This window comes from Ovis canadensis, chromosome 20, assembly GCF_042477335.2.
Source record: "Ovis canadensis isolate MfBH-ARS-UI-01 breed Bighorn chromosome 20, ARS-UI_OviCan_v2, whole genome shotgun sequence".
Lineage (NCBI taxonomy): Eukaryota > Metazoa > Chordata > Mammalia > Artiodactyla > Bovidae > Ovis > Ovis canadensis.
Window position 1 is genome coordinate 31,951,590 of NC_091264.1, and position 21,688 is coordinate 31,973,277.

Here is a 21,688-nt window from a genome sequence, read left to right on the forward strand (position 1 = left end):
CTGGGAAGCTCCTGAAATAGAGTCAGAGGGCAGGCAGATGGGACTGTGTGTATGGGAAGAGCCCCTGAGTGAAAAAATGGAAGGGTAATGGGTCTGGGATCCCCAGGTCAGCCAGACTGGTGTGGTTTCAGGTGTGTTTCTGCCTGGGACATATGCTCCAGGTAGGAGTACAGGAAGGCCTCGTGTTCCCTTCCTGTGTACGGGAAGGGTTCTCAGCCGGAAGTACCCTTCACCTGGTTAGGACCTAGATCTCGGTCTTGAATACCGAGCTGCCGGCCAGGCTGTGGCTACAAATAGACACAGATGAACTAAGGCTTCATAGGACAAAGGGCATCCAGGGAGAGCTGGCACTGTGCTCCAGGGGACTTCTCCTTTTAGGGACCCTTGGAAGTGCTGCTGACCAAGGGGCTAGGGCCTCATCTCCCACACACCCAGCTACCCCCTGGCAGCTCAAGGTTACCCCACTTGGTCCTTGAGCACCAATATGTAAGTCACAGAGCCACAATGTCAGTGACTTCTGAGTGGATGGCAGCCCCTCCCCCCTTTTCCCCTCCTCTCCCAGGGAACTAAGCCAGACAGGCAGGGATCCCTGGAGACCTGGGAGGGCCCCATCCTGGGCCAGCCCCTGAGGGCTGGATTCTGACTGAAGGCTTTCTGCTCATCAGTCTGTCTCTCCCGCCTCCAGAGTCCAAGGGTTCAAGTGGTGGGTGGTTTGAGCTGTGCTGGGCACTATAGAGGGAGTCCACGCAGGAGAAGTTTGGTGGGTAAGCAGCATGGGATTCGAGGAGCTGCTAGAGAAGGTGGGCGGCTTTGGGCCCTTCCAGCTGCGGAATGTGGCCCTGCTGGCCCTGCCCCGGGTGCTGCTGCCCATGCACTTCCTCTTGCCCATCTTCCTGGCTGCCGTGCCAGCCCACCACTGTGCCCTGCCTGGGGCCCCGGACAACTTCAGCAACCAGGATGCATGGCTGGAGGCCCACCTGCCCCGGGAGCCTGACGGCAGGCTCAGCGCCTGCCTCCGCTTCACCCATCCGCAGGCCCTCCCCAACAGCACGTTGTGGGGAGAGGGGCAGGACCCTGGGGAGCAACCAGAGGGTGAGCCCTCCACAGTGTCCTGTCCTCAGGGCTGGGAGTACAACCACTCGGAATTCTCCTCCACCATTGCAACCGAGGTACCCGAGCTGGGAGGTTGGGGGACATGTGAGTGAATGGGTGTGCCATTGCCTTGGGTGATTACCATGTGGGCATTAGATACATTACTTTACCTTTGAGAGTCACCATTTACCAATCTGTAGATGGGGTCTATAACTTTAAAGCACTGAGCTTAGTTCCTGGCTTGTGGTAAAGGCCCTGTTTAAGAACTGCTATTACCACTTGGGAGGTGATTAGGGCAAGGGAGGAGTAAGTTGGCTCCAGGGAGCTGGGGCAGAGATTTGAGAAGGGTTTTTCTGTTCTAAGAGGTGGAAAAACAATAGAAGACTCCTTCTCTCCCTTCTTTTTTCCAGGCCCCAGGTCTAGGATTTATGTAATTCATCTGGAGGATGGAGGAGGAGGTGGGGGACAGTCTGTCTGGGAAGGAGCAGAACTCTTGTCATCATAGTCAAGGCCTTCCATGGGAAAAAACTGAGGTTGCAGGACTGGGGTGGGGGGCAAAGTTTTCTACCCACAAGCTGGAGGGAATAGTTGGGGACTTATTATCTTACATGGAGGTACCAGGATGGCACAGTTGACCTCAGAAAGCCCCAGGGTCTGGGAGAAGAGGGATTGGTACCAGCTGGAAGGGGCCTATGCCCATAGGAGGCCCCTCCCTGCCTGTTCCTGCAGTGGGACCTTGTGTGTGACCAGAAAGGCCTGAACAAAGCCACTTCCACCTTCTTCTTCGCCGGTGTGCTGGTGGGGGCCGTGGCCTACGGATACCTGTCTGACAGGTCGGGTGAGGTAGAGGGGGCCAATACGGAGTGGGGTGGGGAACCGTCTTCCACTAACTGTAGTATGGGACTTCCCGTCTACAGGGTGCTGACCCTGCGTGACCCCTGTGCAGGTTTGGGCGGCGCCGCCTGCTGCTGGTGGCCTACGTGAGCTCCCTGGTGCTGGGCCTGGCGTCTGCAGCCTCGGTCAGCTACCTCATGTTTGCCATCACTCGAACCCTCACTGGCATGGCTCTGGCTGGCTTCACCATCATTGTGATGCCACTGGGTAAGGCACGCAAAGAATGGGTAGGACCTACAGTCAAAGGTGAGACTGAGCCCATCTGGCCCTTGCTAACTGTCTTCCTGCCTCCAACCCCTGCCCTGGCCCAGAACTGGAGTGGCTGGACGTGAGACACCGGACCGTGGCAGGTGTCCTGAGCAGCACCTTCTGGACAGGGGGTGTGATGCTGTTGGGACTGATCGGCTACCTGATACGGGATTGGCGATGGCTCCTGCTGACTGTCACCCTGCCTTGTGCCCCAGGCATCCTTACCCTCTGGTGAGACTTGTGGGCAGCTGGGGAGTGGGAGACACAGAAGCCAGAGACAGAATGAATCACTTCCCAGGTGTCTCAGAGGTAAAGAATCCTCCTGCCAATGCAGGAGACGCGGGTTTGATCCCTGGGTCAGGAAGATTCCCTGGAGGAGGAAATGGCAACCCACTCCAGTATTCTTGCCTGGAGAATCCCATGTACAGAGGAGCCTGGTGGGCTACAGTCCATGGGGTTGCAAAGAGTCAGACACGGCCGAGCGACTGAACACACACGCATGGACGAGATTTGAAAGAGAAACTGAGATGAAGAGAAACAGTCAGTGACCAAGAAAGAGAAAGAGAGACAAACATCGGTATAAAGAGGATCGCATCGGGCATGTGAAGGAGAGACAGAGAGAACAAAATATAGATAGAGATGGAATGACAGAGGCAGAACTGCTGAGAGACAGTGAGAGACCAGGACTGAAAGGCAGATTCAGAGGCACAGACAGAGCGACAGGGGAGCTGGGGATGCAGAGACAGAGCAAAGCACAAACAGGCTGGTGCCCGGGACGAGTGGAGCTGGGGCAAAGCCAGCACAGGAGTCCAGACAGGAGGGTGAGAGGCTGGGTGAGGTGGCCACTTCACTGCCTCCCCCAAGTGAACTGGTTTTGGATGATCCCTCTGGGTATGTCTGTGTGTCTGTCTCTCTTTCATCCTCTGCCCTCCTGGTCACCTGTGGGAGAAGTGATAGCTAGTGCTGGGGGCTGAGGTTTTGGGAGTGAGACCAATTCATTTGAGCAGAGCAGGGAATCTCAGGCTGTGGGGTACGTAGGCCTCGGCAAAGAAGAGTGGGCAGAGGTGGCTATGAAATTGGGCCTTAACAGATGAACAGTTCATCAGATGAGGAGGGCTTGGGAAGGGAACATGTTCCAGGCTGAGGGTACTGTGTGGGGAAGAGCCTGGAGGCAGACAGGTGTGCCCAAGAGGGAGATGTGGCTTAGGGCGGCGACTCTGACTGAAGGGCCTCCTCCTGTCCCCCAGGTGGGTGCCTGAATCTGCCCGCTGGCTTCTGACCCAGGGCCGTGTGGAAGAGGCCCACAGGTACCTGCTCCACTGTGCCAGGCTCAATGGGCGGCCTGTGGGTGAGGACAGCCTGAGCCGGGAGGTGAGAGTGAATGCATGTTGTGCTTGTGTGCAAGTGCATGCTTGTGTGTGAGTGTGGGGGTCAGCAGGTTGTGTCAAGGGTCCCCTTCCTGGGGTCCACACTGTGCAAGAAAAGCTCCTGGACCCCAGTAGAACGTCCCAAACTCTTCAGGATGTCCTACTGGCCCTGGTGGGCCACACCCTTTGCTCAGGGCCCACCCTACTCAGCTCCCACCTGCATCCCCTCCCCCTCTACTGCAGCAGAGGATAGAGATCCAGGGAGAACAAGGTACCTTGCTCAGGCCTCACAGCCGACTCCAGCATCACAAACCCTCCTCCTCCCCCACCAGGCCCTGAACAAAGTGGCTGCCGCGGAGCGGACGGTCCGAAGACCCTCGTATTTAGACCTGTTCCGGACACCACGGCTGCGACACATCTCACTGTGCTGCATGGTGGTGTGGTGAGGAGGGAGCTTGACCTGGGCCAGGTGGGGTGGGGGAGGGGCGGGCTCCAGCTGGTGCTGAGTGTGCGAGGACACGGGACAAGTGAAACTGTAACTGCGGGTGGCGGGAGGGTCAGCTTCTGGAGGGACTGGACTCTGGAAGGTCAGGTTGGAGCCGGTGTCAGAGATACGTGGGGTCAAATGCAAGCTCTGCCGCTTCCTAGTGAGCCCTTGGACAGGTAGGTCACTTAGCACCCTGAGCCTCAGTGCCTCTGCTGTACGACAGGACGCTATTAGTTCCTATCTCACGGGGTTGTTGTGAAGATTAGGTAAGGGCGTTTGGGCCACCAGAAGGGATTATGGGGACTGGGAAGGTCATGGGCAGTGGGCTCCGAAGGTGGGGAGAGATGGTCCCTCTAAAAGGCCTAAGGCTCCTGAGAGGACAATGGGGCGCGAAGGAGGACCCCTGAGCGGCATCGCGACCTCCTCAGGTTCGGAGTGAACTTCTCTTACTACGGCGTGAGCCTGGATGTGTCGGGACTAGGCCTGAACGTATACCTGACGCAGCTGGTGTTCGGGGCCGTGGAGTTGCCCTCCAAGCTGCTGGTCTATCTGTCGGTGCGCCACGCGGGACGCCGCCTCACGATGGCGGGAACGCTGCTTGGCTCCGCGCTCGCCTTGGGCTTCAGGATACTGGTGTCCCCCGGTGAGCCCCGCCCATTCCCATAGGCCCCGCCCCCTGGCCGAAAACCCGCCCCATCCCATCCCGGAAGCCCTGACTCAAGGCCAGTTAAGTCCCGCCCTCACCCGAGACTGCACCTCCTATCCTGGGAGAACCTCGGTTATCCGGCAAGGCCGGCTCACTGCCTGAATCCCTTTCCCTTCAGAGATGAAGTCGTGGAGCACCGCCCTGGCGGTGATGGGGAAAGGTTTTTCTGAAGCTGCCTTCACCACTGCCTACCTGTTTACGTCGGAGTTGTACCCTACCGTGCTCAGGTGAGGGGTCCCAGGCAAGACACCTGGAGGGAGGGCTTGTTAGTCACATCTCTTACTAACATCCTAGACACGTACACCGTACCCCGGTCCCTGTCATCCATTCCTTACAGACCTAATCTGAGCCTTCTGCGTTTGTCTAAATCTGGGAAGAGGTGGGGCATTTAATCTTTACAGAGTGACCCTGAGCAAAGTCAGACAACTTCTCTGGGGCTCCTTTAAAAGAAAACAGTCGCAAAAGGCCCCATCTGTCCAACCCATCCCATCCTACTCACTACAGCCTAAGCAAAGCTGCCCTTGAGGGGTTGTCTCTGGACATAAGGCTCTTTCAGGTAGCTACTGACAGGTGGAGAGGAAATGGGCAGACAGCTGGGCCTGTTCAGAAAGCCCTCTGTCTTCTCTAGCACAGCAGTCTGTTCCAGCTGCTGACCTCTTCCTTTCACACCACCCTCTCCCCATCCTCTTTCTAATGACTTCTTTATTTCCTTCTGCAGTACCTGACTGGTACTATCAGAACAGGAGCCCATCCTCCTGTGGGTGCTGGCTCGAGGGCCCCTGGGCTTGGGGGTGGGTGGGAAGACCACCTGAAAGAAGCCCCAGTTTTCTTAGCTGTCTGGGGAGAAGGGGGCACCAGGGCCTGCCAGCCCAGAAGGGGAGCCCCGTGAGGCATGACTACAAGTAATTTCAAGTACCAGCCCTCTCCTCCGTCCTCTTTCTGAACAGACAGACGGGGATGGGGCTGACTGCACTGGTGGGCCGGCTAGGGGGGTCTTTGGCCCCACTGGCAGCCTTGCTGGACGGAGTATGGCTGTCATTGCCCAAGCTCGCTTATGGGGGGATCGCCCTGCTGGCTGCCTGCACTGCCCTCCTGCTACCAGAGACAAAGCAGGCACAGTTGCCAGAGACCATCCAAGATGTGGAGAGGAAGAGGTGTGTGCACAGGACTGTGTCTGTGTGAGCACGTGCATGTGGGTATGGGTGCCCAGGTCCCTGACATCTAAGATTCAGAGAGGGAGCCATGTCAGCACATGTGTATTCAGTCATGTGTGCAAGTGTGCATGGGAGCATGACCTGCAGTGTGTATAAAAGTGTCCATGAGTCCATACCTGTGTGTGTGTCCAGGAAGAAGAGGATGTGTACACACACTCAAGTATGCCTACATGTCAGGGATGTGTTAGGCATGTGTGGGAGTCACTTGTGGGAGTGCATGTGTTTGCATGTCAAGAGCTGGGGGGAGCCCCAGGCCAGCCCTCAGGGGCAGGCTGGGGTGGTTGGCTGAGAGGCTAAACCCCACCATTGCTCATGACTCCTTCCTCCCCAGTGCCCCATCCAGTCTTCAGGAGGAAGAGATGCCCATGAAGCAGGTCCAAGACTGAGTGGTATTGAGGCCAGGCCCTCTACAGAAGTTCTGCAGCAGGGGCTAAGAGAACAGAAGGGCAGGCCCTGGGACTGGGGCTGGGGGCAGCGAGCCCTCTGCCTGGGGCTGCAGTTGCTCTCTCTCTGTTCTCATCCAGTCTGACTATTTGGCCTCCAGTAAAACAGCAGCTTCCCAGAATGCAGTGGGCTGCTGGAGAAGTCTGGCACCCCTCTCATGGCTGGGAGGATTTTGTAAATAGAGGTGCCCCTGAAGCTGTGGGATAAGCCCTGGATGAAAAGCCACTGAGTCTGGCCCTGGTTCTGGTCCCAGCTTTGTCACTGACTTCTGGGTGACCTTGGGCTTGTGACTTTCCCTTTCTGGTCATCTCTCAAATGGATAATGAAGCCTCTTAGCAGACCTCACCACAGGATCTATCTCCTCTCATGCTCAAATGAGATGCTAAGGTGCTTCTTCTAGACATGGTGCTAAAGAAATAACTGTCCTATGATACTTCTGGTACCAGTAGGTCTGGTGGGCATGCTGTCCACTGTGTGGGGCTGGGGCTGCCTGGTGCCAGAGCCAGGGAGCCAGGAGAACAGAGCTCTTTGTTCGTGTGGCTGACTTTGCTACCTCCCAGGCACTCTGCAGGTTAATGCACCCCCTCACCCCTACACTCCCCACCCTGCAACCCACTGTCTAGGCCTCATGTCTAAAGAAGAATTGAAGGCATGGGAGCTAACATTTTATTGGAGAAGCAAAAATAAACACACATTTTATGAGTACCTTGAAGTTACAGAATTTGCTGGGTCAAGCGATTGGAAAGACCAAGAGGCTACCCTTCAAGTGAGGTGGCCTGTGTCCCTGACCAGATAGGAATGGGAGAGGGAGGAGCTGGCAGAGAAAGTCTAGACTCTGGTCTACCATGGAGCCTAGGCCCAGGCCACCAGAATCCCACCTTCTCCCACTCTCTTGGAACTAGAAAATTCTGTAGCTTCCACTGGACCATGGAGGGGTTGATGGAAGACCCGGGTTAGTGTGACCTTTCCTGTGAGTATTTCATTTAGATTTTATCTCCACGGGGTCATAGATGTAGCAGCCCACATCACCAATGTTCACACCTGAAGGAGAGAACCCCATTACCAAGGGCCCTGGGGCTAGGGGTTGCTGGGCTGAAGGCTGGAGGGAACTGGGAGGGGCCTGCAGTGTGTTTGACCACAGGGGAAATTGTCCACACAGACCCACATGCCATACTTCAGGCCCAGTGTCTGGGTTGGGGCTGCCCACCTTTGGGGCCAAACAGGTAGCCATAGCAGGGAATGTGGCAGTAGGGGGCGCCGTCATGCTGGGACACAGAGAAAAAGAGAGACGTCTGAGCTTGGCTCTTTTCCAGCCTCCCTCCCAGCCTAGTCACCCACCCTTGCCCTGCTCACCTCAGCGTGACTCCCAGCAGTCAGGGTCTTCCGGCACCGCTGGCACCTCAGACAGGGTCGGTGCCAATTTCTGCCCAAAGACATCACCGTCTCAGCTGGTGGAGGAGAGGTGGTAGTTCCAGGGACAGAGCAGGGAGGCCCACTTGCCTGGCACCACCTCCCTCCCCTAGCTTCTGTTGTCACTTACCAAAATAGACGGGTTCCTCACAGCCCGGGCACAACGAGGTCTCCCCAGTGAATGTCTTCATGTGGGGAGGGCCTTTAAGAGTAAGAGGCCCCCAGCTAGGGCTAAGGTGGGAGCCAAGCCTAATCAGGGCCCATCAGCCCTGACTTGTATATGGCACTGTCCTCTTCCAAAAGCCAGGCTCATCCCACAGCCTCCCACCCACATGGACATGAGCCTGCTTTTCTCAGGCAGAGCTGAGTCCCCTCTGACTCCATCTCCTGCCTCATCCCTGTCTGCAGGAGGGACCACCTGCTCCCTTCTCATCCTCCCAGGGCCTCAGGTGCCCACCAGCCCAACTCTGTCAGCAACCCAATCCTCAGGAAACCTGAGCTGATACAGGAGCTGGCCAGGGCAGGGGTGTCAGGTGTTGGGGAGCACAGTGTCACTGTCCACTCAGGGGATGAAGGAACAGGGAGGGAGAGAAATGAAAGAATGTGAGGGGCTGGCCCATCTCAGTGACCCTTCACACTAGGTTATTCCTTCCACGGCCCTGACCTGGGAGAGGCCTGAGTTCTAGGCCAGCTTTGCCTCTGATTAACTGTGTGACTGCACAAGTTCACTTGCCCTCTACAGACCATAGTTTCCTCACCTGTAAAGTGGGAGTGATAATGCCATCTGCCCAATTTACCTCTTACCCAGTAGCTGACATGAGGAAATATTAGAAAAGGAGCCACGGAGAAGACTTTGCCATGAACAAAGTTGTAGGCATGTGAAGCGGAGGACTAGGTGGAATACTGCCACCTGGCCCACCTCCCAATCTCACTTACTTTTCTTGCCCTGAGGGAGGCCAGTCCTGGGCCTGGGGGTGCTGAAGCTGCTGGGGCTAAGGCGAGTGATGCTGGCAGGTGTGGAAGTGGGAGGTTTGTAGAGGTAGGAGCCCACACCACCAATGTTCACCCCTGCAGAGAGAAGAGGGGAGGTAGGCTTGAGTCTCCAGCTCCCAGGCACACAGAGGGTTCTGCTATCCCCTGGCCCTTTCCAGACTGGTACTTACCTCTGGGTCCAAAGAGAGCCCCATAGCATGGTTTGTGGCAATACGGCCTTCCGTTGTGCTAGGTACAAGCAGAGGGAAGAGGACTGCTTAGGGCTCATCAGGGCCTCTCCTGTGCCCCACAGGCTTTTCCCCAAGACAGCTGCCAGGTGTGGCTGTCTACTGGCCTGGGCTGGAGGGAATGGGAGGAGTGAGGGGTGAGCTGGCATGCTAGAATTGCCACAGTGGCCAGGGAAAAAGGGAAAGAGCAGGTCAGGAAGCACAGCTGCTTCCCTCCCCTACCCCACAAAAGCCTCGGGATCTATCAGCACAATTCAGGCTCCCCACATCCTGGCTTGTATGGTGCCTATTGCGTAGGTGATCTTGGGAGTTGGCTACTGAAGCTGCCTTTGGTGGGCAGATGGGACTGAAACGGGGCGCGGGGGCTGGTATCTCAGGGATAGTGACAGATACAGAGCTGTGCGCGCTAGCCAGGCCTCACCTCTGCATGCCCTCCTGGGGACAGGACGCTGTGGCAGTGCTCACATTTCAGGCAGAATGGGTGCCAGTTCTTGCCCAGCGAGCTCACTTTCTCTGCTGTGGAGGACAAGGTGGAATCGGGCAGAGGGGAGCCAGGCCAAGCAGAAGGCGCCCTCCTTTCCCCTCTTGTTCCCGCCCACCCTGGCTCCTAGAGGCGAGGGGGAGTGTCTCCGGGAGGCCAGCTCCATTCCGCCCCGAGTGCCCAGCAACCCACAGGTGGAAGGAAGGTCCGGAACTAGTCGCCAGCTCCTTGCGTCCTCAGGGAACCCAGTAGCTCTCACTTGCCCCGTCTTCTCCCCTTTCTCCACCCAGGCCTCACCAAAGAAAACTGGTTGCTGACAACGTGGGCAGGTCCAGCTCATGGCTCCGCTCTGAGCTGCAGGTGCCGTACAGTGCAGAGGCGAGTCAGCCTTGGCTCAGTTCCCGCCCCCTCTGCTGGCCCCGCCCATGGCTTGGCCCCGAGCCTCTTAGGGCGGAATCTGCTGCTTCTTGGTTCCAATCGGCCGGCAGAAATTTAGACCCACTCCACCTGGGGAACGCAGGCGACTTTTACTTCCAACAACTGTCTCGGACCAGTGGACAGGAGAGAAGGCCCTGAGGCTAGACTGGGAGGGGACGGAGTAACGAGGACGCCTAGAAAGGTGGCAATAGTTTCTGGTTGGTAAAGAGGGGAAAACTGTTCACAGTGTAGACGCCAGGAAAACACTATTATTTCCCCGATGTGAGGAGTTAGGCATTCTTTGAAATGGTTTAATTTCGCCTCATTAGTAGCAGACGGTTAAGAACGGAATCCGGAGCTCATCTCTGTTGAGCAAATTACTCAACTTACTTTCCTTCAGGCAAATTACTTAACTTTCTTCTGCCTCCATTCTTTTTTTAAAAAATTGGAAGATAATTGCTTGACAATATTGTGTTGGTTGCTGCCATAAATCACCGTGAATCAGCCATCGGGTAGGTATACATATGCCCCCTCCCTCTTGAATCTCCCTCCCCAACCTCCCACCCCATCCCACACCTCTGAGCTATCACAGAGCACCGGATTTGAATTCCTGCCTCATAAAGCAAATTTCCACTGGCTGTCTAATTTTACACACAGTAATGTAAATGTTTCGATGCTACTCTTTCAATTTGTAAAAATATGGAAGGGTTCTCCAATTTGCGTGTCATCCTTGTGCAGGGACCATACTAATCTCTGTATCGTTCCAGTTTTAGTGTTTGTGCTGCCAAAGTGAGCACCTGCCTCCATTCTTATCTGTACAATGAGTAGTGAAATAGATTTCTTCCTCATAGGATTGTGGTGAGAATTACATAAGTTAATACGTGCAAAGTGCTCAAACAGCACCTGGCACCTAAATGCTATAAAGTGATAACTATCATTATGATAGATCCCATAATGAATTCAAAACTCTTAGTTTGGAAGCCCCAAAACGTGGTCAAAACATGGTTTGCTCAGAAAATTATAATGCTTATTAAATTTAAAAGTATAATTTCGAACAATTACATATTTCTATTTTAGTATTAAAAGTAGACCAGCAATGCTTCAAAGGACATTCCAAAGAAATATAAACCCACAAAATGAGAGTAAGTATTTGCAAACATATATCTGATAAGGATATTGTAATCAGAATAAAGGACTTTTATGACCTAACAGACTGGTTCCAAATAGGAAAAGGAGTACGCCAAGGCTGTATATTGTCACCCTGCTTATTTAACTTCTATGCAGAGTATATCATGAGAAACGCTGGGCTGGAAGAAGCACAAGCTGGAATCAAGATTGCCAGGAAAAATATCAATAACCTCAGATATGCAGATGACACCACCCTTATGGCAGAAAGTGAAGAGGAACTCAAAAGCCTCTTGATGAAAGTGAAAGAGGAGAGAGAAAAAGTTGGCTTAAAGCTCAACATTCAGAAAACGAAGATCATGGCATCTGGTCCCATCACTTCATGGGAAATAGATGGGGAAACAGTGGAAACAGTGTCAGACTTTATTTTGGGGGGCTCCAAAATCACTGCAGATGGTGATTGCAGCCATGAAATTAAAAGATGCTTTCTCCTTGGAAGAAAAGTTATGACCAACCTAGATAGTATATTCAAAAGCAGAGACATTACTTTGCTGACTAAGGTCCGTCTAGTCAAGGCTATGGTTTTTGCTGTGGTCATGTATGGATGTGAGAGTTGGATTGTGAAGAAGGCTGAGTGCTGAAGAATTGATGTTTTTGAACTGTGGTGTTGGAGAAGACTCTTGAGAGTCCCCTGGACTGCAAAGAGATCCAACCAGTCCATTCTAAAGGAGATCAGTCCTGGGTATTCTTTGGAAGGAATGATGCTAAAGCTGAAACTCCAGTACTTTGGCCACCTCATGAGAAGAGTTGACTCATTGGAAAAGACTCTGATGCTGGGAGGAATTGGGGGCAGGAGGAGAAGGGGATGACAGACGAGATGACTGGATGGCATCACCGACTCGATGGATGTGAGTTTGAATGAACTTTGGGAGTTGGTGATGGACAGGGAGGCCTGGCATGCTGCAATTCATGGGGTCACAAAGAGTCAGACATGACTGAGCGACTGAACTGAACTGATGACCTAATGATAAAAAGACAACCCAATTAAAAACTGGGAAAAGAATTTGAATAGACATTTTTCCAAAGAAGATATACAAAGGTTAACAACACATGAAATGACACTCTACATCGTTTGTCATTAGGGAAATGAAATCAGTACCACAAGGAGATATTATTTTATACCTACTAAATGGCTATCATTAAAAAAAATGAGTGTTAGTGAGGATGTGGCAAAATTGGAGTCCTCATACAATGTTGATGGGAATATAAAATGTAAAATAGGCAATTCTTCAAAAAGTTAAACTCAGAGTTACCATATGACCCAGCAATCGCAGCCCTAGGTGCCACTGACTACACAAACACAAAAAGCATCTGTCCACACAAAAACTTGAACATGAATATTCCTAGTACTATACTAACTGCTGTTCACAATAGCCAAAAGGTGGAAAAACCCAAAGTCCATCAACTGATGAATGGATAAACAAAACACACTCTATGACAGACTATCTGTGATAGACTATTCTTTGGCCATAGAAAAAAATGAAGCACTGATTCAAGCTACAACATGAGTGAACCATAAAAACACTGGTAAGAAGCTGGATGCATAACACCATGTATTGTATGATTTCATTTATATGAAACATCCAGAATAGGAAAATCCATAAAGACAGAAAACAGATTAGTTGTTCCCAGGGGTTTAGGGGAGGGACAGTTGGAAGTATCTACTAGTGAGGACCAGGTCTCCTTATGGGGAAATGAAAATGATCTGGCATTAGACAGTGGTGATATCTTGTGAATATACTAAAGATCATAGGTGTGTACCTTTAAAAGGGTGACACCTTTAAAAGGGTGACACCTTTAAAAGGGTGACATTTACGGTATGTGGATAATGTCTTAATAATAATGCCTGAAGGGGACTACTTAAAAAAAAAAAAACATTAGTTCGGCAAATGAGGGGCAGAAGAGAGATTACTTTGCACCAGGGCCCCAGCTGAGGAGACAGTCCCCTAATGAAATATCATTTAAAGTTTTGGGGAGTAAATGCTTCTGTTTTGTCAAGTCAGTTCAGAAAAGGCTGAAGGGGGCATGTGTGCTAAATCCATCACTGGGCTGCAACTGCCCTGTTGGGGGAAAAGTTCTATTTGTGTCTTAGGAGTTGGAGAATGTCTCTGAACTTCAGTCCCCTCATCTGGGCAATGGGGATATGACTGGTGTCTGAACTCTATTCCACACTCCTGTTTCCTCACTTGTCTCTGTGAGTATTTTCTGCTTCTAACAACACTTATTTTACCCTCCTTAGTGACTTCTACAGGTGGAAGGCTTACACATTGTAAAATAAACTTTTCTATGCTTTCTCATCGTTTCTTGTTTGGGGAATATTCAAGATCCTTAGTTTTGTAATTGTTTTCTGAAAGGATTCAATAAACTTGAAAAATTACGCTCCACTGATATTGTACTGTCATGTTTCTGCCTCTTTCATGTATTTCTTCTTCAAAAAGGCAGTTCGAGGTTCACTGCCTTTTGCACTCTCTGGCTTTCTGAAGAAAGTCCCACATTAGGAGTTTGGGAGGACTTCATTGTTTTATTCCTGGACATGTTGCCTCCTTCAGGAAGGCTAACTTCATCAGTCCAAGGATCTGTCCTCAGAATTTCCAGGGCACATCAAATAATCCTTTTTTAAGGTTCCCTACCTCTTCCTGCATTGGGTCACCTTGTGCCCATGCCTCAGGCTCCTGGTTGGGTTATCTTTACCCTGGCTTCCAGTATAGGGCTCCACACAGAGAAACAAGCATTGAACTGTGACTACCATGCTGTGTTCATACAACTTGCAAGGAGTCAGGGGGTAGGTCCTTTACTGCTCCCCATCTTCTGTGGCCTTCCTATATTGAATGGCCACAACAAATATAATATGCCTCATCTTTTCTATTTCAGTGCTTATGAAAGACTAGCAAAGTCTAGTCTTTCAAATATTTTCAAATATTCCTTTCCAAGTATTTGCCATCCATGTACAGGTACAGCAAATCACAGTATTCCACTCTTCTTCCTTGCCTGGCTTCCATTATTCTGACTCTAACCCAAGAGTCTTTGTAAAGAATATTAACAGGGCAAATTAACATCTCTTGTAAGAATGCATTTGCAGTTACTGACAGTGGTTGTTTTGAATACTTTATGTGACTAAAGCCTCTAAAATATTGTATCAAATACCACAAATAAGTCCAGTTGAGTCTAAGTATTACCTACTCAACTGAGAGGGTATAGTTTGTATCATCTAAGGGCAGGCCCCTCTTTTATCAAGATGACTATTCCCCTAATTGCCCCCTGCTTTTTCCTACACATTCCTGTCATAGTATCTGTAACGTTGTTTTACACTTGTTTACTTTTCTAACTTTCTTCAGTTGACAGGTTGAGACTTACTTATAAGTGTATCTATAGTACCAAGTTTAATGGGGGTATTCAGCAAATGATAGTTATTATTACTAGTACACTACTACTAGGCTTCAGCAATACTGAACCGTGAACTCCCTGATGTTCAAGCTGGTTTTAGAAAAAGCAGAGGAACCAGAGATCAAATTGCCAACATCTGCTGGATCGTGGAAAAAGCAAGAGAGTTCCAGAAAAACATCTATTTCTGCTTTATTGACTATGCCAAAGCCTTTGACTGTGTGGATCACAATAAACTGTGGAAAATTCTGAAAGAGATGAGAATACCAGACCACCTAACCTGCCTCTTGAGAAATCTGTATGCAGGTCAGGAAGCAACAGTTAGAACTGGACATGGAACAACAGACTGGTTCCAAATAGGAAAAGGAGTATGCCAAGGCTGTATATTGTCACCCTGCTTATTTAACTTCTATGCAGAGTACATCATGAGAAACGCTGGACTGGAAGAAACACCAGCTGGAATCAAGATTGCCAGGAGAAATATCAATAACCTCAGATATGCAGATGACACCACCCTTATGGCAGAAAGTGAAGAGGAGCTAAAAAGCCTCTTGATGAAAGTGAAAGAGGAGAGAGAAAAAGTTGGCTTAAAGCTCAACATTCAGAAAACGAAGATCATGGCATCTGGTTTCATCACTTTATGGGAAATAGATGGGGAAACAGTGGAAACAGTGTCAGACTTTATTTTGGGGGGCTCCAAAATCACTGCAGATGGTGATTGCAGTCATGAAATTAAAAGACGCTTACTCCTTGGAAGAAAAGTTATGACCAACCTAGATAGTATATTCAAAAGCAGAGACATTACTTTGCTGACTAAGGTCCGTCTAGTCAAGGCTATGGTTTTTGCTGTGGTCATGTATGGATGTGAGAGTTGGACTATGAAGAAGGCTGAGTGCTGAAGAATTGATGCTTTTGAACTGTGGTGTTAGAGAAGACTCTTGAGAGTCCCTTACTGCAAAGAGATCTAACCAGTCCATTCTGAAGGAGTTCAACCCTGGGATTTCTTTGGAAGGAATGATGCTGAAGCTGAAACTCCAGTACTTTGGCCACCTCATGAGAAGAGTTGACTCATTGGAAAAGACTCTGATGCTGGGAGGGATTGGGGGCAGGAGGAGAAGGGGATGACCGAGGATGAGATGGCTGGATGGCATCACTGACTCGATGGACATGAGTCTGAGTGCACTCCGGGAGATGGTGATGGACAGGGAGGCCTGGCGTGCTGTGATTCATGGGGTCGCAAAGAGTCAGACACGACTGAGCAACTGAACTGAACTATTAGGAGAGTGAAAAGGCTGGCTTAAAATTCAATGTTTAAAAAACAAAGATCATGGCATCTGGTCCCATCACTTCATGGCATAGATGAGGAAACAATGGAAACAGTGACAGACTTTCTTAGGCTCCAAAATCACTGCAGGCAGTGACTGCCGCCATGAAATTAAGACACTTGCTCCTTGGAAGAAAAGCTATGACCAACCTAGACAGCATATGAAAAAGCAGAGACATTACTTTGCCGACAAAGGTCCATACAGTCAAAGCTATGGCTTTTCCAGTAGTCATGTATAGATGTGAGAGTTGGACCACAAAGAAGGCTGAGTGCTGAAGAACTGATGCTTCTGAACTGTGGCACTGGATAAAACTCTTGAGAGTCCCTTCGACTGCAAGGCGCTCAAATCAGTCAATCCTAAAGGAAATCAATCTTGCATATTCATTGGAAGGACTGATGCTGAAGCTGAAACTCCAACACTTTGGCCACCTGATGGGAAGAGCCGACTGACTGGAAAAGACCTTGATGCTGGGAAAGACTGAAGGCAAGAGACGGGGAAGACAGAGGATGAGATGGTTGGATGGCATCACTGACTCAATGGAACATCAGTTTAAGCAAACTCCAGGAAACAGTGAAGGACAGGGAAGCCTGGCATGCTGCAGTCCATGGGATCAGAGTTGGACATCACTAAGCAACTGAACAACTACTCAGTCAGTCAGTTCAGTCACTCAGTTGTGTCCGACTCTTTGTGACCCCATGAATCACAGCACGCCAGGCCTCCCTGTCCATCACCAACTCCTGGAGTTTACTCAAACTCATGTCCGTCGAGTCAGTGATGCCATCCAGCCATCTCATCGTCTGTCATCCCCTTCTCCTCCTGCCCCCAATCCCTCCCAGCATCAGAGTCTTTTCCAATGAGTCAACTCTTCTCATGAGGTGGCCAAAGTACTGGAGTTTCAGCTTTAGCATCAGTCCTTCCAATGAACACCCAGGACTGATCTCCTTTAGAATGGACTGGTTGGATCTCCTTTCAGTCCAAGGGACTCTCAAGAGTCTTCTCCAACACCACAGTTCAAAAACATCAATTCTTCAGCGCTCAGCCTTCTTCACAGTCCAACTCTCACATCCATACGTGACCACTGGAAAAACCATAGCCTTGTCTAGACAGACCTCTGTTGGCAAAGTAATGTCTCTGCTTTTGAATATGTTATCTAGGTTGGTCATAACTTTCCTTCCAAGGAGTAAGCTACTATTAAAATCTCCCATTAACACTTCACATTGTATTGTTAGGTATATATATGTTTTATAATTGTTTTCTTGATTAATTGACCCTTTATCATTGTTGTTAGGTGAAAAAACAAGCTTTTCAACTCTAGGTGAGTGGTAAATGGAGATAATGACCTCCAGCACCTGGAGGACTGTCACAGGGGAGAGGTGTTACTACTACTGAGGTCCCTGAACAGAAGTCATAGGGGAGCAGATGTGGATTCAGTCCAAGAAAAGAACCTGCTAATACAGCCAAACATGGAGTGGCTGCTTCGGACAGTAGTGAGCTTCCTGTCTTTGGATGTTACAAGTAATGCTGGAGAACAAACCAACTGTTCATCAGTGTTGCAGAAAAAATCCAAGCATCATATACAGACATCTTTAAGGTTTCTTCACAATTCGATGATATATTGTGATTCCATTCCCCAAGAGGGTTTGAAATTTGTGCTAGCAAGGGAGCATTGCTAAAATAGTGGCAGCTAACACCTATGGAATGCCAATCACAGGTACTGTACTTGTTATTTCTGATCTAACAACAATGTGGTAATGGATTTCAATGTTACATTACCAATTGTACAGAAAAGGAAAGTGGCTTGGAGAGGTTAAGAAATGTGTTCAACATTATACATTAATAGACCTTCATGCATCTGACTCTTGAGTTCATATTTTCCTACCTGATGCTCCTAAGTATGGTTTCTGCTAAGCTATCCATGTGTTTCAGTCTGAAAGGATACTACACTTGTCTGCATAGCATCTCTGTACCTGAAGATAAGAGGGCCTATCCAGGTAACTAATGGGTTGAGATACAAGAGGCAGGGAAATGTCATTAAAACTTTTCCATGGCTTCTTAGCACCAAGATAAAGTATTGTCTTAATTAATGTATTTTTGGCAGTATTGGGTCTTCATTGCTGTGTGCAGGGCTTCTGTAGTTGTGGCACTGGGGATAATCTTCATTGTGGTGCACAGGCTTCTCATTGTGGTGGCTTCTCTTGTTGCATAGCACAGGCTATAGGCATGCTGGCTTCAGCAGTTGTGGTGCATGGGCTCAGGTGCCCTGCAGTATATGGGATCTTCCTAGACCAGGGATCAAACTTGTGTCCCCTGCACTGACAGCCAGATTCTCAACCACTGGCCCACCTGGGAAGTCCCTCAAGATAAAATTTTTAACTTGGTTCTAGGATTCTCCGCCTTTCCAGTCTTCTAAGCCATTTCTCCTGTTGCCTCAATTTCTGTAATTATACTAAACGAGCTTCTTAAATCTGCCAAGTTATTTCCTGCATTAGGGCCTTTGCAGATGCTACCTCTTTTCTGGGAACTTGCTTCTCCAATATCTTCACCTCACTAATTCCTGCCTAACCTCAGCTCTCCCCCTCACCTATTTAGTACCAGGCTATTGGCCCCAGGCACTCCCTCCTACAGCATCCTGTGCTGAGGGTAGAGGGAGTGCAACCTATGATAGCTATGTTTTCCCTTCCTGAGTGCTGAACCAAATGAGGAAAAAGAAGTCTGCCAACTTTCTGCCCACCTCTCCTGCCACAATCTAGGCTCTGTCTACCCCATTAGTCTGTGACCCTGTGAAGGCAGGACCCAGGACTATGTATGCTTCCAGTGTCTTGCTCAATTTCTGGCACATGGTGCTCAATAAATATTTTTTGGTGAATGAATGTTAAATGTTGCACACAAGTATCCCTCCAGTGTGAGTAGATGAGGACCAGTGGGAGATATCAGTGGACTGGTAGGGGTTGAAAGTTTTGTTATAACAAAAGCCCTGGAGCAAGAGGAGTTCAGCTGTCAAGAAATAAGAATCAGTAGTTGTTTCTTAATATACATAAGGATCAGCATGTACGATGCAAAATGGAATACAATTTAAACTGATCGTGATTATAACTAATAAAGTAAAAAGAGAACTGAAAATTTGCTTGGGCAGTAAATCAGTCCCTCTAATTACAGTCATTCACAAGAACTTACTAATTAAGTCAAATTAGCAGGTAGCACAATTATGCCATCATTAAATATATGGCAAAGGAGAGACTGCAGGAAAGTGTTATATAAACTATAAAGCACCTTACTGATATGTTATCATATGTCAGGTTAGTGCTGCAATGAGTTTTAATTACAACTATAAATCACTTATTTTATACTATTGTAGACTTTTTCAAGTACATGGTCATATGCTTGTTACTTTTAAGGCATTATCAAAATTTGTATCTACAATGACTCCTTTAAAAGGTTTCACTCAGTTCTGTATATTATCAAAAAATCAGTCTTATCTCTTTATCATTGTGTTTTTCAACCTTTATTACCCATAACCCTGTGCTTTCTCATTCCATGTTTTGAATATCCCCTCCAACTAGAAAGCTGTACTTTTTATAAATGAAAAGTGAAAACAAACAAAAAAACACACACAAAAATAGAAACATACACACAAAACTGAAATACTTTCTTGAAATACACTAATCCTCCCACTTGTAAATAATTGCTGCTGCATAATCAACATTTATGAAGCTTTCAAGAGTCTGTCCAATTTTTCCTTTGTTTCTCAGCATCAACTTGCCATCAGATGAACCTGTTGAGAGCACTCTGTATTAGCTACTTGTGGTTAGCTGCTTAGGGCAACTGAGAGAACTACATTTTGTGATTCAGTGGCATCAGTTGGACTAATTCAGAATCAAGACTGTCAGAAAGGACTTCTTGACCCTTTACCATGGCTGCCTTCAAACATATGCTTGTGGACTGTAACCCACCAGGCTCCTCTGCCCAAGGGAATTCCCAGGCAAGAATACTGGAGTACGTTGCCATAGCCTCCTCCAGGGGGTCTTCCCAATGAATGGAACTTATGTCTCCTGCATCTCCTGCATTGCAGGTGGATTCTTTACTGCTGGGCCACCAGGGAAGCCCAAAACATACACTTGTGAAGAAATCAATAACAGCTTTAAATGCTGGTTTTCCATGCAAAGATGGATTTGGCTTCTCAAGTATTACTTGGGAATGTGCATTTCATCTTAAAGTGTATATTTAAAAATGACCTCCAAATAATCGGCAGCATGAAAAATATATCCATATACTGGAAACAGAGGAGTAAAACTTGGTGGTCAGCTTACTTACAAATCTGATAGATGGTGACAGTGCTCCTTGGTGGAAACTATCTGCAACTTCCTCATCTTCTCACTAAGGTCTGGGGGTAATTTTTTTTTTTTAAATTTTATAATGTACAAGAATAGTCCTTTCAGGTCATGAGACTTTGTAATGAGACTAAAACAGTTTAATCTTACGAATTTCGACAAATGCAAATGCTTACCTTTTTATAGAGAAGTCTTTCAGTTCCTCTATGAAGTTCAAGTTCACAGAATCAGAAGCCAAGTTCTACCTTCTTCCCAACTCCAAAATGATTGGGTTCTTTCTCCTCTTCTCCTGAGCTTTTGGAACATGTAGAGCTATAAGGTCTTTATTTCTAATCTCGTATACCCCACAACTCACCACCAAAAAAAGGGCAGCAATTACTAGTATCTTAGTGGAGATAAAAACCTGAGCACCCATCTTTTGATAAAAAGCCACAAAGAAGGCGGCTAAACAAAGAAGGTACTAAATGAACATTTTATTTTCTACTTAGAAGCATTTCTTTTGGAGAATCTCATTTTCCTTAGTGCACATTAATTCAACTTAGTCTAGATTCCTCAGCAAGGTAGACCCTGCCTTCCCAGGGTGAGCTAATGACTGGGGCTTGGTCTGGATACTTCATCCACTTGGCCACAGTAATTGTTCAAAGATAGAAATGTAGCCCAATTCACATGAATCAACATCCTCCCTGAGAATTTTTTGGAGCTATAAGGAAAGATACACTCTCATTTCCTACATAGAAGCCTATAAAAACAATGGTAACTTGAGACTCCAGCGCTTAACTTGCCCCTTAGTGAAGAGAAAATAAGAAGTTAAGCAGAGGTGAGGAAATGGGGAACAAAGAGGCCCAATGACACCTTTGACATCCTGGATCTAACTCTGATTTGGTTTCCTAGTTACCAAACCACAAATTACCATCTATTCTTTTTTTCTTTTTCTTTTTTCTTAAGCGGTATGAGTTCAGTTTCTGTTACAACCAAAACAGTCCTAATTAAGGATTTGGACAGTTCTCCAAAGAAGATACACAAATGGCTGATAAGCACATAAAGAGATGCTTGACATCATTAATCATTAAATAAATGCAAATCAAAACAATAAGGATACCACTTCATACCCACTAGGATGGCTATAATTAAAAAAGTAAAACAGAAAGTAACAAATGTTGGAGGTCCAGTGGTTAAGAATCCTCCTGTCAATGCAAGGAACAAGGGTTTGATCCCTGGTCTGGGAAGATTCCATGTGCCATGAGGTAACTAAGCCCATGTGCCACAACTAATGAAGCCTGTGCGCCTTAGAGCCAATGCTCTGTAAAAGAGAAGCTACCGCAATGAGAAGCCCACACATCATGACTAGAGAGTAGCTCCCACTTGTCACAACTAGAGAAAGCCCATGCACAGCAACGAAGGTCCAGCATAGACAAAAATAAACAAATAGATTTTAAAAATTAAAAAATAAATATATATTTTTAAAAAGTGTTGGAAAGATGTGGAAAA

The 21,688-nt window shown here is 48.4% G+C and overlaps 2 protein-coding genes and 1 non-coding gene across 19 annotated transcripts; 1 reads left to right on the plus strand and 2 right to left on the minus strand.

Annotated features, from left to right (window-relative positions):
• Positions 1–375: 375 nt before the first annotated feature.
• SLC22A7 (solute carrier family 22 member 7) lies at positions 376–7,158 on the plus strand. 2 transcript variants are annotated; one of them, XM_069564535.1, is made up of 10 exons: positions 376–1,169; positions 1,822–1,925; positions 2,039–2,193; positions 2,298–2,466; positions 3,483–3,606; positions 3,935–4,044; positions 4,518–4,732; positions 4,914–5,022; positions 5,743–5,949; positions 6,341–7,158. In XM_069564535.1, exons 1-10 carry the CDS (start codon positions 774–776, stop codon positions 6,393–6,395), a joined length of 1,644 nt encoding a protein of 547 aa, XP_069420636.1. In that variant the 5' UTR covers positions 376–773; the 3' UTR covers positions 6,396–7,158. The 2 variants fall into 2 exon arrangements, with proteins under 2 accessions (XP_069420636.1, XP_069420637.1); XM_069564536.1 differs by lacking the exon at positions 5,743–5,949 and having other exon boundaries at positions 671–1,169.
• On the minus strand, positions 7,106–20,505 carry CRIP3 (cysteine rich protein 3). Of its 16 annotated transcripts, none has more exons than XR_011251475.1 (8): positions 9,757–9,994; positions 9,505–9,599; positions 9,027–9,084; positions 8,800–8,931; positions 7,994–8,065; positions 7,807–7,876; positions 7,661–7,718; positions 7,106–7,494 (listed from the first exon to the last, which is right to left on the minus strand). XR_011251475.1 is itself a non-coding variant. In XM_069564552.1 (8 exons), the coding sequence occupies exons 5-8, from the start codon at positions 8,052–8,054 to the stop codon at positions 7,433–7,435; spliced, it is 276 nt and encodes a 91-aa protein (XP_069420653.1). In that variant the 5' UTR covers positions 8,055–8,065; positions 8,800–8,931; positions 9,027–9,084; positions 9,505–9,599; positions 20,377–20,505; the 3' UTR covers positions 7,106–7,432. The 16 variants fall into 16 exon arrangements, 15 of the variants coding, with proteins under 15 accessions (XP_069420653.1, XP_069420643.1, XP_069420645.1 ...); XM_069564552.1 differs by lacking the exon at positions 9,757–9,994 and adding an exon at positions 20,377–20,505 and having other exon boundaries at positions 7,807–7,901; XM_069564542.1 differs by having other exon boundaries at positions 7,807–7,901; positions 9,862–9,994.
• LOC138426119 (U6 spliceosomal RNA) lies at positions 10,675–10,778 on the minus strand. Its single transcript, XR_011251543.1, has one exon. It is a non-coding gene; the product is annotated as a U6 spliceosomal RNA (small nuclear RNA).
• Positions 20,506–21,688: the final 1,183 nt, after the last annotated feature.

Excerpts from the sequence above, each read along its gene's own strand:
- SLC22A7 (XM_069564535.1), top strand. The coding sequence starts at position 774 with ATGGGATTCGAGGAGCTGCTAGAGAAGGTGGGCGGCTTTGGGCCCTTC. Across the intron at positions 1,926-2,038 it reads TACGGATACCTGTCTGACAG|GTTTGGGCGGCGCCGCCTGC; the intron begins GTCGGGTGAGGT and ends ACCCCTGTGCAG. Across the intron at positions 3,607-3,934 it reads AGGACAGCCTGAGCCGGGAG|GCCCTGAACAAAGTGGCTGC; the intron begins GTGAGAGTGAAT and ends CTCCCCCACCAG.
- CRIP3 (XM_069564537.1), bottom strand. The coding sequence starts at position 9,904 with ATGAGCTGGACCTGCCCACGTTGTCAGCAACCAGTTTTCTTTGGTGAG. Across the intron at positions 8,932-9,026 it reads GGCTCTCTTTGGACCCAGAG|GGGTGAACATTGGTGGTGTG; the intron begins GTAAGTACCAGT and ends TTCTCTCTGCAG. Across the intron at positions 7,719-7,806 it reads CTGCTGGGAGTCACGCTGAG|CATGACGGCGCCCCCTACTG; the intron begins GTGAGCAGGGCA and ends TCTGTGTCCCAG.